Source organism: Pieris brassicae, chromosome 14 (assembly GCF_905147105.1).
Source record: "Pieris brassicae chromosome 14, ilPieBrab1.1, whole genome shotgun sequence".
Lineage (NCBI taxonomy): Eukaryota > Metazoa > Arthropoda > Insecta > Lepidoptera > Pieridae > Pieris > Pieris brassicae.
The window spans coordinates 1731475-1745815 of record NC_059678.1 but is presented as its reverse complement, the minus strand read 5'-3'; the positions used below and the strand labels follow the sequence as shown (position 1 = coordinate 1745815).

At 34.1% G+C, this 14341-nt stretch overlaps 2 protein-coding genes across 6 annotated transcripts in view; one reads left to right on the top strand and one right to left on the bottom strand.

The window, feature by feature from the left end:
- The first annotated feature begins 460 nt into the window (after positions 1-460).
- Positions 461-5287, top strand: LOC123718214 (zinc finger protein 62 homolog). 2 transcript variants are annotated; one of them, XM_045674657.1, is made up of 6 exons: positions 461-895; positions 1278-1370; positions 2052-2195; positions 3182-3307; positions 4434-4556; positions 4786-5287. In XM_045674657.1, exons 1-6 carry the CDS (start codon positions 716-718, stop codon positions 5044-5046), a joined length of 927 nt encoding a protein of 308 aa, XP_045530613.1. In that variant the 5' UTR covers positions 461-715; the 3' UTR covers positions 5047-5287. The 2 variants fall into 2 exon arrangements, with proteins under 2 accessions (XP_045530613.1, XP_045530612.1); XM_045674656.1 differs by having other exon boundaries at positions 1095-1370.
- Positions 5288-8288: 3001 nt separating this feature from the next.
- Positions 8289-14341, bottom strand: part of LOC123717967 (spectrin beta chain, non-erythrocytic 1) — a 105233-nt gene continuing 99180 nt past the window's right edge. For 3 of the 4 annotated variants that reach the window (XM_045674263.1, XM_045674262.1, XM_045674261.1), the window contains 7 exons: positions 13639-13805; positions 12951-13165; positions 11862-12041; positions 11503-11594; positions 10846-11364; positions 9320-9410; positions 8289-8989 (listed from right to left, as the gene is read on the bottom strand). In XM_045674263.1, coding sequence (XP_045530219.1) covers positions 8878-8989; positions 9320-9410; positions 10846-11364; positions 11503-11594; positions 11862-12041; positions 12951-13165; positions 13639-13805 — 1376 coding nt within the window. In that variant the 3' untranslated portion in view covers positions 8289-8877. The remainder of the gene's footprint in view (positions 8990-9319; positions 9411-10845; positions 11365-11502; positions 11595-11861; positions 12042-12950; positions 13166-13638; positions 13806-14341) is intronic. The other variant, XM_045674264.1, reaches the window with a different exon arrangement.

The window sequence follows — 14341 nt, the reverse complement described above, 5'->3', positions numbered from 1 at the left end:
ATGATAGTTATTTTATTATTATCTTCCTACCAGCTATAAAGGCGTCCCACAGCAATGTTCAAACAGCAGAAAAATCAATCATGGTATGTCGTATGCTCTGCTATTTACATACTATACAAAAAAGCGACAGGAATGAAACCGTCCTGCCCAACTATGTTGAATGAATTTAAAGAAACCATCTGTTTAATATGACAATTGTGATTGTAAATATTAATTTAATAGAACATGAAATATATACGAATAATATTAAGATTTTTAGAGGTTTTGACATAATTTCCTTTAACTATTCTATATATATATTTCTACTCCTAACTGTAAGAATATATTTTGTAAAAGTAGAAAGAAAAACGTATGCACTATGCCCAATATACTTGTATCCGATGAAACTACAAATACGGAAAAATCATAATTCATCATAGTAATGTAATTCATCTTCAGTCTTCCTAGTTACTAGTCTGTGAAATAATCGGAACATTTGTAAATAGAAAATAAAAACATATATATCCAATTAAATTATGATAATTATAGATCAATTGTATATAGCAATATAGATTTTTTTATATCGCTAAGCGTTCAAAATATTTTTTTAAAGTGCTTCAAACACATATATAAAGATATATATTTTTCTGGAAATATGCTGTTTTCCTGTGATAAGTGTCAACAAATAAACAAAAGTATATTTTTTCCTTAACATTTTATCCAATGTTTTTTTAATATGTTGCCGTATCTTCTGCTTATGAACCGTTTAAAAAGCAATCGGCGAGAGGATTTACAAGTAGGTAATCCAGAATGCTGCAGGACCTGTCTAGGATCTGAAAATCTCACTGATATTTTCACATCTAAAAACATAATGATAAAACGTATGCAACAACTAAAGCTGACTACTGGATTACGGGTAAGAGAGACTAGGCTTAAAATAATATACTACTGGCATTTAGTATTCTATATTTTATAGTTTCTGCTGTTTAGTTTATTTATTGTTTCTTGTACAAAGCCACCTTATTTTACTTGAATAACTTTTGTCTGAAAAAATCTAAAAATTACATGGATTGAATAAAAGTAACTTAATAAATAGATCTGAATCCTTATTTCAGGTAAAATATAATGATGGATTATCACAGAAAATATGTTCACAATGCTTAGATATGATGGAGATTGCATTAAAATTTAGACAGATAAGCTTAGAAGCACAGGAGGCATTGCTTGATATGAAAAAATATAAAGATTCTGAGGAAAATAGATTTACAATAAAAATTGAAAGAGATAATGATTTTCAGGAAGTAGAAATCGAGTTTCCTAAAAAGAGCATGCATAGACAAACATCAAAAATATCTCAGAATAAAAATCTAAGGTTGAAAATGGTAAAAGTGGTTAGTATTAGTCATTAATGTATTATGATTTTGATTATTCTACTCTTATTATAAAAAATATATTTTGTTACTACACAATAGGTTTTAAGTAAAAATAAAATAAAATAATACAGTGTAAACTCTATATTGTGACACTAAAGGGACTGCATTTTATGACATGGCATTAAAGAGAGATGTTGTTAAATATAGACAAGAACGTTTAGATTTTAATCCATGTCTCCTATTTATTAGTCATGGTCAACAGTCTACATGTGCAAGCAAGCACAATTTGTAAACCTAAAAACGAATTTCTCAGAAAGTTTGTATGCATGATGCCGTCAGTTGAGTTTATTGTGGGCTAGGATAATAAAGCAACAAAAGAATGTACACAGCTGCTCAGTTTTTAGCAATGTTAAAAGTACTTTATTACTCATTTTTTGTAGTTATTGAGAGTGGGTGTAATGCTATGTAGAGTGTATGTAGTGTAGTGTCATTGTATGGAAATGAGATGTAAACCGAGAAATGTTACATGGAGTTTACACTGTTCAGAGCCGCATTGGATTTGAGGTTGATGAAGATTTCTTTCACATTTCTATACAAACTTACTTGTTTGGTAAAAGAGTGATAAAACCAAATTTTACATTGATTTCTTTTTTGTTTTTAAATCTAAACCGTTTAATAATTTGATGTATATTGTTTCAGAAAAAGAAGGTTAGAAAAAAGAGAAAGTCTATGCAAATACCGAATGCAGATTCATACACATGTCCGGTCTGTCAAATGGTCTTTACAATTAAATCGTCATTTGCACAGCATGTGAGATATCACTATAACCCATATGTTTGTGAGGTAGGATCAATCTTTATATAAAAGATTAAACATTTGTTTTATAAAGTTTTGGGCACCTCTAAAATAATATATTGCAACAGTTAACAGTATATTGTGATCCCCAAACCTGGATAAGATAACTCAAGGGACTGCAATCTCATTTTCTCTTGTAGAGGTTTCTGACTAACCTGAGTTTCTAGCTTAAAGATACACATATAGAGGTCTATAAAGGTTTGAGACACACATTTGGTTTGACTGACTGTCACTTGAGGAAAATGAGTGTCACTTATACAGGTTTCAAGTTTCTCCTTTATAGAGGTTTAGGTTTACACTATCATTAATATAGTTTTCTTGCTTATACCTAAAATGAAGCATTGTGTGGTGTAAAGTGGTGCAAAGTGGAAAATAATATTAACAATAACGCGTAATTCAATCGCCGCCCCGCGTAACAAGAGGGGGATACCCCCCCCCCCCGCCCCCCGAATTAGTTACGTAATACTTGAACGCTCCCTTACCCAGTTGTCACTTACTCAGGTTTGACTGTATATTGTTTTATAGATAAGAAGTTCAAGAGTGAAAACAAATTTAAATATGACCGAGTAATATAAAAAAATTGAAATGTTCATAAGAGATTTAGTATTGTGTCATTATTTATAGAATAAAATTATAACATAGCAAAAAGGACCACCAGTATGGTTGAGAATCTTGATATTTTAGCTTTAAAATATGTCATTTATTGTTCTTTACAGTATTAAGAAAATTATAGGCATAAAGCGCGTTTTATAAAATAATCTCTTGTCTGTCGCTAAGCGCTGTCAAATATGTCAAACTTCATACAAAAAGAATGGTTTGACAGCTGTTGATTGAAAAAATCGTCTCTTGTCTACTTCAACCCGCATTTAAAAAATACTTTTTATCTTTTTTCCACACCACTAGTGTGGAAAAATTTAAATGAAAAGAATCATAGAGTAGAAACCGTTTATGACAGTTGATTCTTTTTTATACAGTTATGCGGGAAGCGATGTAGGTCCATTTCGACACTGGAAGCTCACAAGCGAGCGAAACACGGCCTTGAAAAGATTTACAAATGTGATCAATGTGAGAAAGAATTTGCCTATCGAGAAGCTTATCAGGTCAGTCCAAGAACTAAATCATGAGTATAAACACTAAATTTTTAACAGGAGCGCAGAATAACAGGTGATATAATGGATTATTTATCAAAATTTTAAGTCATTTGAATTGATATTTTTTATAGTACAGCATGAACGGACATGAGGTTCAAGCCTCAACTGAGTCGTACCGCCGCCCATGGACACTGACACTACCAGATGGCGCGCCAGTACGTTACCGGATTTTTAGGAATTGGTGCGCTCTAATCTTAAATTTATGTTCGTATTAAACATTCATAATTTGCGTTAACAAAGATTCCATACCACAGCTCATCCTTCTTTGGCAATTCGTTAAGGATCTCCGACATTAAGTTGTGGAGTAGGCTGCCCGACTCGACCGAGCCGAGCCGACGATTGGCTACCTGTCTATCATCTTTTAAAACTTTTCTGCATAAACATTTCCTATCCTATCCGCCCGTTACATTCATTATAATTTTATGTATTATTTTTGTTTTTCTGTAAATGTAACGAAGTGTAAATTTCGATTCCACTAATCTGTGACCATGTTACGAGATTGACGTATAAAAATATTTTTATCTATGAATTCACGATTATTTACAAGTGATTTTACTCCGTAACGATTTTTGAACCTATATTTAAAAGCCCCAATAGATAATCATGTACCAGTATATGAACACTTCGTATATTTGTGTATATATTCACACTGTTTACACACTGTATACGTGCTAATGATATTATAAATGTATACCACGACGTTATGGGATAGAATTGCCATCGATATGTACTACTACTACTAGTAACGATAGTTCTAATATGTAACTACTAAACGAACACATAAACCAATAGCGTGTATTTTTTCTCGATCTCCCTTTCTCACTCTCTCTCAATTGCTCTCAATCGCTATCTCCCTTTTCTTCGACAAAAACGTTGCATCGTTCGTTCATCGACGTTTCATCCGTAAAACTTTTACCCTCATGGGCCAAAAAAAGGTTCATTTCAATAACTTAGCGATTCTGTAGTGACTATAAGTATTTGTACCTGATTTGAGAACTGGATGTTAATGTAGAATATTTTTAGTTAATTTAATAATTCATTGAATCTTTATTTATTTATGTCAATTTTGATATAGATTCATGTCCGAACGCATACGGGCGAAAAGCCGTACATATGCGACATATGTGGGGCTGGATTCCACAGACGCGGCACTTTTGTTCAGCATTTGGGAGTGCATAATCCAGCAAACACTGTACAAGTGAGTAGTTTGCAGCCTTATACGACCAGTTGAGTTTATGGGTTTTGTAACACAACAGCTGCAGCTACTAGAAAACTGACACCTATGTATATTTCACTGTAATCACGTAAAATAATTTAAAAAATAGTCGGCTTTGCTGCTGAGAGATACAAGTTATAGGCAAAACTCTATGCTATAGATAACGTTGCGGCAAATTCATAGATAATTAATTCTAATTATTCTATTTCAGTGTGATCTGTGCCCGACGCGAGTTAAATCTCTGCAATTTCTATATTCACACAAGAACAGAGTTCATTCGGGTAAACGATATCGCTATATTTGTCCCATTTGTGATAGACGATTCGATTTACCGACGAAAGTTAAGAAACATGCATTAGAAGAGCATCAAGTTGGTGAAAAGGATTTAGGAACGATAGTTAGGATTAATACATTCCTTCAAAATACGTCACAAAAGCGTTCGTCGGATTCGGGAACGAATGATTTAGAGTGAGATTCAGAAGAGCGCGAATGACACACGTATGTCATGTAACGTTCATATTTGCGTTCAGAAACGGTTGAAGTCAAACTTGGGCATAGACTACGGCAAGTGATGGAAATCGGCAATTTGAGACGATGCGAAACTGGCGCCAACAATCGGATGGATAAAAATACAGATAATAATGAAGTAACGTTTTACATATAACACAGATAAAATTTTAACACTACGATTAATAAATAGATTAAAATTTCAATATGGTAGTTTTATTTTATTGTATAAAAATGGACTTAAACTAGTTTTGAACTTGAATTATGTTCTTACATATGATAATTTATATCCTAAATATATTTTATTGTCTTTAATACATTATTACATTTTATTCCACCGTTAGTAAAGACTTTTCGCAGTCGTACCAAAAGCACTAGACGTTTGACAAGAATGTTGCGTGACGTTTAAATAAACTTTGCTTTGGTACGAATCGGCTCATCCCGGAGCGTTTCTAAATATCTAACTTAGTGCTAAGTACGACTCCTGTATGTCGGAATCTAGCTCTTATAACAGACAAATATATAGAAATAGTGTAATAAATTAAAGATGTGAGTGGACGAAGGTGATAAGAGCATTATTTTAGACTTTGAGTAACTAGAAGTTAAAGTTTTAAAACAATTTTCTTTAGTAAGTCGCTTAAATGATTAATTATGACTTAAACTTGAATGCAAAGTAGTGTGAATGATCTTAAATATTGAGGGTACGTTGATAATAAAACTCTTGCGATATTATTCGATATTTTAATAAAAAAAAACTGAACATAACTTCTTCTTCCATGAACTAACTTAAACTATTTGTCCTTGCGGCTATTTAAAATTAGGTGCTAAGTACGAATATTGATAGACATGTTATATATTTTTAATAAACATAACAAGCCTCTTCACAAACTTAAGCAATTATATTACTATATCATACGTGATCATGTTTCATATAAAAAAATACTATAGTTGGCTTAAAATTGACTCAAAAAAATAGCGATATTCCGGCTTCAAGTACTTTAGTTGGCATCGGAGATTCTGTTTTTTTCTACTGAAACTTCCTGGATCTTTGTTTTGGCAACTTGGATCTTCTTCCACTAATCTTAGGAGTGCGCTCGCAAATTTGGCACTGCCGCGATCCGCAACATCTTCAGTCGAGGTACAACATATGGCTTTTTCTTTGCTTCCCATCACAAATATGAATACCCAGGTTGTGAAACCACAATTAAAACGCTTTTGAACTTGTTAGTTTTGGTAATGGCATGGTTTCTTGTAAATCCATCGTAACGTACACAATATCTCCATCTCGGGTTAGCATAGGTATAGCTTCAACAGCAGAATAATAATTTTACTTATATTCGTCATATGAGTCTCTAGCATCGCACGTAGCGCTCGTATCACTCTTTGGGTATTCAAACGACAGGTTGAATTTGTGATAAAAATTTGGTTATAATATGAAGTTTTCTTGACACGGTTGTTGTCTGATAGGTCCTTATTATGACATATTCCAATGTATAGACTGTGCAACTTGGTCACATTCAGTAGCGGTGATGACGTTTGTTCATATTTTTGTTTTATGAGTTATGTGATGATTGTTCGGCAGGAAAACTTGAAATATAGGACATATTTATATACTACGTTTAACAACGTCATCGTCTATTTTCTGAGGACGATTCTGATGTCTACCTCTATGTTCTGGTTTTGGAGCTGCAAGTCTTTCCTTGATTCCTTTTATAATGAGATCAATATTTTTTGCGACCAATCTCATAAATCCCGGACAAACCTAACTTGCATATTTCTGTCGTAATTCCATGCTTTTTTACGTAGAATTTTAGGAAGCAGATTTATGCATTCTAGCATTACAGCGTTTATTCGCTACAGGCATACTCTTAATGCTGCTAAATAAAACGGTATTCTTACTATTGATGTCCAGGGAATAATAGCAGTTTCAAATAGAATGCCGATCTTCAATGGAAAAGTTATTTGAGCATTTAAGCCTGCAATTCTCGTGACACAAATTCCTTTCCTTAATCTATTTCTTCGGAACTATCTCTACTTTGTAAGATACATATTCCACTCCTTTTCCTCTAGCTGTAGCTGCATATTTTTTCTTTCAAGATTGTTCATTCCTCGGCCAATTTTTGAATTTATTTTATTTTGGTGGAAATACCTTACGCTTTTTTGGCATAATCTTTTCTTCTAAATCCATGCATGCTGTTCACTAGTGGAGAGAATAACCACTTCACCAAGAATTTTAAAATTAAATGTTCCAGTGCTCGTTCTTCATTGGGCTGTGAATTCAACAATTTCTCCATGTCGGTTTCAGTCAAAGCAATTCCTACTTGTCACTTGATTCAATCAAAGTTTGAATTTTCACAGATGGAAAATTACGAAGATCATTTTCTGCAGTCAGAGCAGGCCAAAATTTTTCCAGCTCTTTCAGATTCTTTTATGTTTACGATTCAATTTGCTAAGTCAAATTACTTCCAGGATTCCATAACATTCCGTATTATCCAATACAATTTTGAAGAAGTGACTAATGTGATGAGGTTAAAGTCTGGAATATTCCTTGGTCCATGGGTTGAAGCAAAGCCGTCGTGTTGGGAGGTAAAAATGTCCATTTGAGTTTACAAAGGATATTGGGTTGGATACGAATATTGTTATGTTTGTACCTACTGATTAGATCCGCGAATATAAGAATTCGCATTTTTTAAGAGAAACTTCATTAGAATCGTTGTGATTTCAAACCGGAAACGGAAAAAGCGACATTGTAATTAGTGTGTATCGTTTTCTGAATTAAATGTATCAATTTTATTTAGACATCATTAATTATAGAAACTTCTCGAAGTGTGTTTTCTTAATTTGCTGTTTAGCTATTCAATTAATCTTATGAAGTTATGTATCCGTCTCCTTTTACTATCGCTTTTTCATTTCATCGAATTTTAAACTTTCAGAATTTTAGTTTTTACCAAATGAAAGATATTAAACATATAAATTAAAATATATTTTTTATAAAGTTAAGTTAAATGCTACATTTTTAAAAAAAAATGTCTTATTTACATATTATTATATAATAACTTTGTTTTTGAACGTTTCATTTCTATCACGTGTGAATTGCACACGTTTTTAGTTTTAGTCTGCGAATATTAGAAAACTGTAATTTAAGAATCTCTGTAAAAATCTGTTTAAAGAAGTTTCTGTGCTTGGAGTAAAAATAAAACAAGAAAATATTATGCAAAATATATATTTCATACTTAAATTAACGTTGATTACAAGGGAATTGGTCCCAGACAAAATACATTCGTCTAAGTTCTTCTAAACATTGCTTAAAATTACGTGATATAGGTAGACATTAAATACAGAAAAATGACAATATTATCTTATAAAAAGAAAGTTTAAATGGCGCGATTATACGGGAATGCGATAACTTAGATAAACTCGACAAAATCAACTACTTAAGATAAAATGGTGGATCGTGTGTACTTTTTAATAAAAACGAGTGATTTAAGATTAAATATGTTAATAAACTTTAGTTAAATCTCACAAAGTGACGTTTTTTTAACTTATTTAAACACGATTTCGAAAAATAGTTTCACTTCTAGCATCTATGGAATGTTTTATCTTGGTCCCGAATTTGTGACGTCAGGAATGCAAAAAACAATACTTTAAAGACATTAACAACTAGCTATACATAAGAAGGCACAAAGTGGACAAGAACATTTCAAATTTGATTTCATTAAACAATAAAAAAAACAATCGTACGTGAAACTTAAAATCCAATATCAAATTGACATTTGACAGCTGTCATATGTCAAGTCTACATATGACTCTGTGGTCTCTTCTTTCTACTGAACAGACCACCGAAGACGCCTTTCTTGTCTTTCTTCTCCTTTGTCCCTCCGACAGACAATTCTGATTCTCCTGATGATCTACAATAATGAACATACATTTTTACATAATATATATCAGTTATATATACGTTGAACTATTACAGTCAAATATAACTGATATATATTTCAAAACTATACTTATATTCGCTTAACCAAATGACATTACACTTCAATCGTCTCTCTCTAAGCAACTGAATTTACGCTGTGATAAAAAACAATAATTAGAATAATTATAGGCTGTTACATATATAACAAAAAAGATATATTTTTCTGTTTGTAACGAACAAAAAAACCTGGACCGAAAACAAAATATCACAATTAGATTAACATATATCCCAAAAGTTTTCATTCATGAAATTATTGACTCACCTAGATGCTGGCCTCTGGTCTAAAGCTGGAGAGCCTCCACTTCCGGCGACGGACGCAGGGCGAGTGTTACTTCCGCTATTACCACCGTACGCTGTAATCAAACACTTACTATAAAACCTATAAAATTATAAGCCATTACGTACAAAAATATTATTTTTTATTATTAACAAACTCAACTTTGAATACACTACAGTGAAATCTACTGAAAGTAATTGAATATAAATTAAATCAATATTACAAAGAAAGGGACAATTTCTCTTAGACACACTTATTCATAAATATTGAAACAACTGAAGTATCTATCTCTTTTCATCACAACGTTAACACAATTTGAAAGAGAGAGACAACAAATGTCTAAGGGATTAAAATCACTTTGTCTCTGTAAATTGTCAATTACGAAATTTAAGAAAATATAATTCTACAATAGCACATGACACACCAATGGCAAAGCTATTCCCGCAACCACTACATAGAAGCACAAATACAAATAAATAAAACTAAATACGAATTAAAATCAATAACTTTTCATCTCTATTAATATCTGAAGTATTATTTATGGAAGACTTATGTGAGGCATTGAATATGTAAACAAAAGCATTGGCGATACAACCCTGGGTCTAGGCCATAGATTTCTGTCACTTTGTTTGTCTTGTCTATTAGACATAGACAACTGTCAAAATCTCAAATTATCGTGTTAACGTATACGAATGCTTTGTATCAAAGGCCGGCAACCCACACACAACACACAGTTTATTCTAAAGCCTTTGAAGTATTCAAGTGAGGGATATTTGTACTTGAAGACGAAAGTTATTGATTTTAAAATCTTTCTAATCTACGTAAAAGCTAAAGAAATGCGAAATAATCTAAGCTAGTGTTGCCAGGTCAAATTTATTTTTTCACCTGACAACATTAATATAATAATTATACGTACAATGTACTTTATGCAGTACATAGAGGAGATGGCTCGATCCTTAAGCAGCGTAGATTACATAAAGACTTAGTTTAAAATTATAAATAGCATAGAATATACGAAAGAAATCTTATTTGATAAACTACAGTCGGATAAAAGTGAAATGCAGAAAGTCAGTAAATAATGTAAAATAAATTGTATTTTTAATCGGACTATAAAATACCAATTTAATACAGAATGCCAACCACAACAATTCAATTAAGTAAACAAACGCGTAGTTCTTGTCAATGTCAACTGTCAATTTATAAATTTCTTGAACATAGACAATGCTTCAAACCACAAAGCCTGATAGATATACGAATCACTCATGATTGTAGTTTATTAGCTAGTCGCGCGGAAAGTCAAAATAAACGCGAACGAACGAACGCGTTCGTAGTAAAATTATTTTTAAAATATTCCAAATAATTATCCCCTTATTTGTCACAGCGTTTATTGACACACAAAATGGCGGTTTATGTTAAACAGACGTAATGTAGATTAAGGTAAAGTTTTTAATCGGTAAATTGTTATGACAATGACAAGAACCACAGATCTACGGAAGCCAAATATAACTGACCCAGCTCACTCGCCGAATAGAAGTGTGAGGTGGTTTCGACACCTTGCCAATTATTATTCCAGCTGGGATTCTTCTCTTTCTCTTGCCAATTCTTATTAACCTTTTGCTGGTAGCTGTTGACCATGGCCGTAACGGATTTATCCCCTTGAGAGACGGTCGAACCTTCCGATCTCTCTGTGTATCTATAGTTCTCGTATCTTTCATTTGAGTTTTTGTCGAATCTCTCGCTGGAACTGCGCGCCGACGCGGAGTCCCTGTCATTCGAGTTTTTATCGAATTCTCTGTCACTCGAGACTCTGTCCGATCTGACAGACGTCCTGTCGGACATGACAGATCCCCTGTCAGACACCACGGACCCTCTGTCGGACATGACGGATGCCCTGTCAGATACGACGGACACTCTTTCTGGTCTCTGTTTAGTTTGTGATCTGTCGGGCACATTCGGTCCCCTCTCGGGGATGACAGGTGCCCGTTCAGGTATCGCTGGCGGTCGCTCTGTAACTATTTGTCCCGAGGCAGCTATATTTGAATATTAATTATTAAAAATACATGATAAATTATAAGACAATACTCAACGTTCACAAAAGCGGACGTCAGCATAGACAACATTGCTTCAAAATAAATATTTTTAAAAAGCTTAAATCAATCTATAATTACCTTCTCTCTGCGTTCGTAAGAACTCAGCATTAATATCGCGGCCATTTGAAAAACGCGTTCGTCCCCAGGAGCCGCTTACGTGTTCGGAATTTCTATAAAAATATTATAAATATAGATATATACAGATTCCGAACCAGGTTAATAAATTATTATTATAAGAAAACAAAGAATTTAGGAGCTGCCCTATGGTCTGTGGCGTGTCAGGCACAGCAGGCTGACCACCTACTTGTCTATTAGATTGACAAATCATGAAACAGATACAGAAATCAGATCGGGACTCTAAAAAGGTTTGAGTGCCACAGATTTTTTACTTTATTTTTCAAAGCACTGGCAACACTAAACATTCATAAGAAATATACCTAAGTATGATCTCATCTTCCTGTGGAGGTTGTCTCGGGGGCAAAGATGGCAATACCGACGACTCTATGTTTCTCTCTGGCGTGTTCGCGGCGCGGTGTTCCTTCAAAATCTCGCTTTGAGTTCGCACCTTGCGTTGTGTGTCTGGCGATGATGCCGCTGACGATGACGTTGAAGCGTTTCTATAAAAACATGAACATCATTTTACAATAAACACTAAATTTTTATTACATTAGAACGGGGTTTTTACTATAGAAATCATTATTTTGGTTTAAATAAACACGACTCTGAAACACGACGACATAACTTGTCGATAAAACAGTGCAAGCGCCAATTAGCGGGCCAGACTGTTTTACCGACGTTTGAACACATATTCAGGGTGTCGGTTTTAGTGACAGTGTGCACGTGTAACTTACAAATGAACACTCATAATTTTTCCCTAATGCGCCAAAAGAAGAACAACGTCAAAAAATATTTATTAGTAAACAAACTTTTCTGCAATAGATATAGACATAAAATTTATAACTAGCAAAACACACACACATAGAAACACACAAAATAACAATAAACAAAAATAAATAACAATAATAATAGAGATATAACAATATTTTTAAAGAAAAATGTTAATTGTGTAATGCGTGTGTGCCGTGGTTGTAATTGGCTCAGGATTATGCTGTGGAGCAGAGTTGTTCCACAGCGCTGGTCGTTCTGCCGGAGACCACGGCATCTAGTTCGCGCCTCAGTCGCAAAAAAGAATTAGGATCTAATAATACCAATGCTTAGCAGAAAACAAATAATAATAGTAGTAGTAAAAGTTAGCAATATTTTGATTCTGAAACCGAAGCGAATACGGTCCCAAAAATATCAGATTTCGGTGGCTTTACATCAGCTTGCCTCCTGAGATACAGGTAATAGTAGCAGTGCACACGTTTCGAATACGCGTGCGTTACGCGTACGCAAAGTTTTTTTTTGTATTCTAACGCAATAAAAGCGTACTACGTATTTTAATTTTTTTGTTACGTATATTTTTAATGAGAATAATTTTCGTAAACCTAAAGTTATAAGCGACTTGTAAAGAGATATTTACAGACCTCAACCGTCTCCTGACATCGTCAGCTGGAGACGAAGGATCATACGGTGTGAGCTGAAGCTGTGGCGGTAACGCGGCGTGGAAGGAGATCTTCGCGACCCACTCCATCATCAGCTCGTGACGAGTGCAGGCGAAGAGGTATTCGGCTCCATCGGTGCACGAGAGGCGGAACACGTGGGCCCGTTTGGTGTAGTCGCTGGCTGGTTCACAACGTGCCTGGAATCAAAAAATATTGTGAATATTTTAATAAGAATTAATTCAAGATATTGAGTACTGGCAGAAAAAGAAAACATACACACACACACACGGCAGGAGGCTTATCTGATGTTAAGTGATACCGCCGCCCATAGAGACTTTCAATACCAGAGAGCACGCGAGTTGCCGTTGCCGGTCTTTTAAGAATCGGTACTCTTTTCTTGAAGGATTCCAAGTCGAATTGGTCCGGAAACACTTCAGTAGGCGGCAAAAAAATGCCTTAAGAAACCCTCAGTTCTGGTATGACGGGTGTTAGTTCGTATTCCGCCTGGACATCCGGTGATGAAACTCAGCTGCATGTATTAATTTTAACAACTCCTCTAATCCATGGCAAATAAGGTAGAAGAGAGAGACATCTCTACGCATCGCATTCCAAGTAAAATTTGCTACTAAAAGTTCTAGTCCAAGGCCAGAAAACCTGCATCTATACTTACGTTAAGTATAGCTACAGGTGGCGCCGCCGCCTTACTGCTGGCGAAGTCAGTTTGGTCTCTGAAGAAACAGAGCAACTGTCCGCACAACACACCGTAGTACGAACGCCACGAGCGCACTGTCGCTCGTTTACCGCCCACACCCGCCTCTTGCTTGCGTTCTAAGTAGCCTGGAAAATCATTTTTTTTTGTTTATTACACATTATTTTTCTTCCTATCAACTACATACATTTGTTTTAAAACAAACCAATGATATCGGACGTCATACTACAGCTATAAAACACAAATTTCTGAACGTTTTTAATTTCGAAAAAAACATCGAATTTCACAGTTCGGAACAGTTTTTATTGGAAAAGTTCAATTGTCATTTTTAGTATTTTTTCCAACGTGTATGCCTTGCCTAAGATTCCAAAAATCCAGCCAGTTTAAAATATATTTAATCAAGGAACACATTGTCATTTGTTTCACTACAATGGGAACACCACACAGTATCATAGACATCACACGGGTTGTAAATTGTCAATCTGTCAAAGTTAATTTGTCACTAGTGCGTCGAATATTTGACCTTGTTTTTTAAATTCAATAGAAATGTCGCACAACGATTGTAATAACAACATGGAAAATATTAAAGGCATCGAATCTGCGACATATGTCGTTATTATATTTTGTAAATAATAAAAACATGTGCGTGCGTACAACGTACACA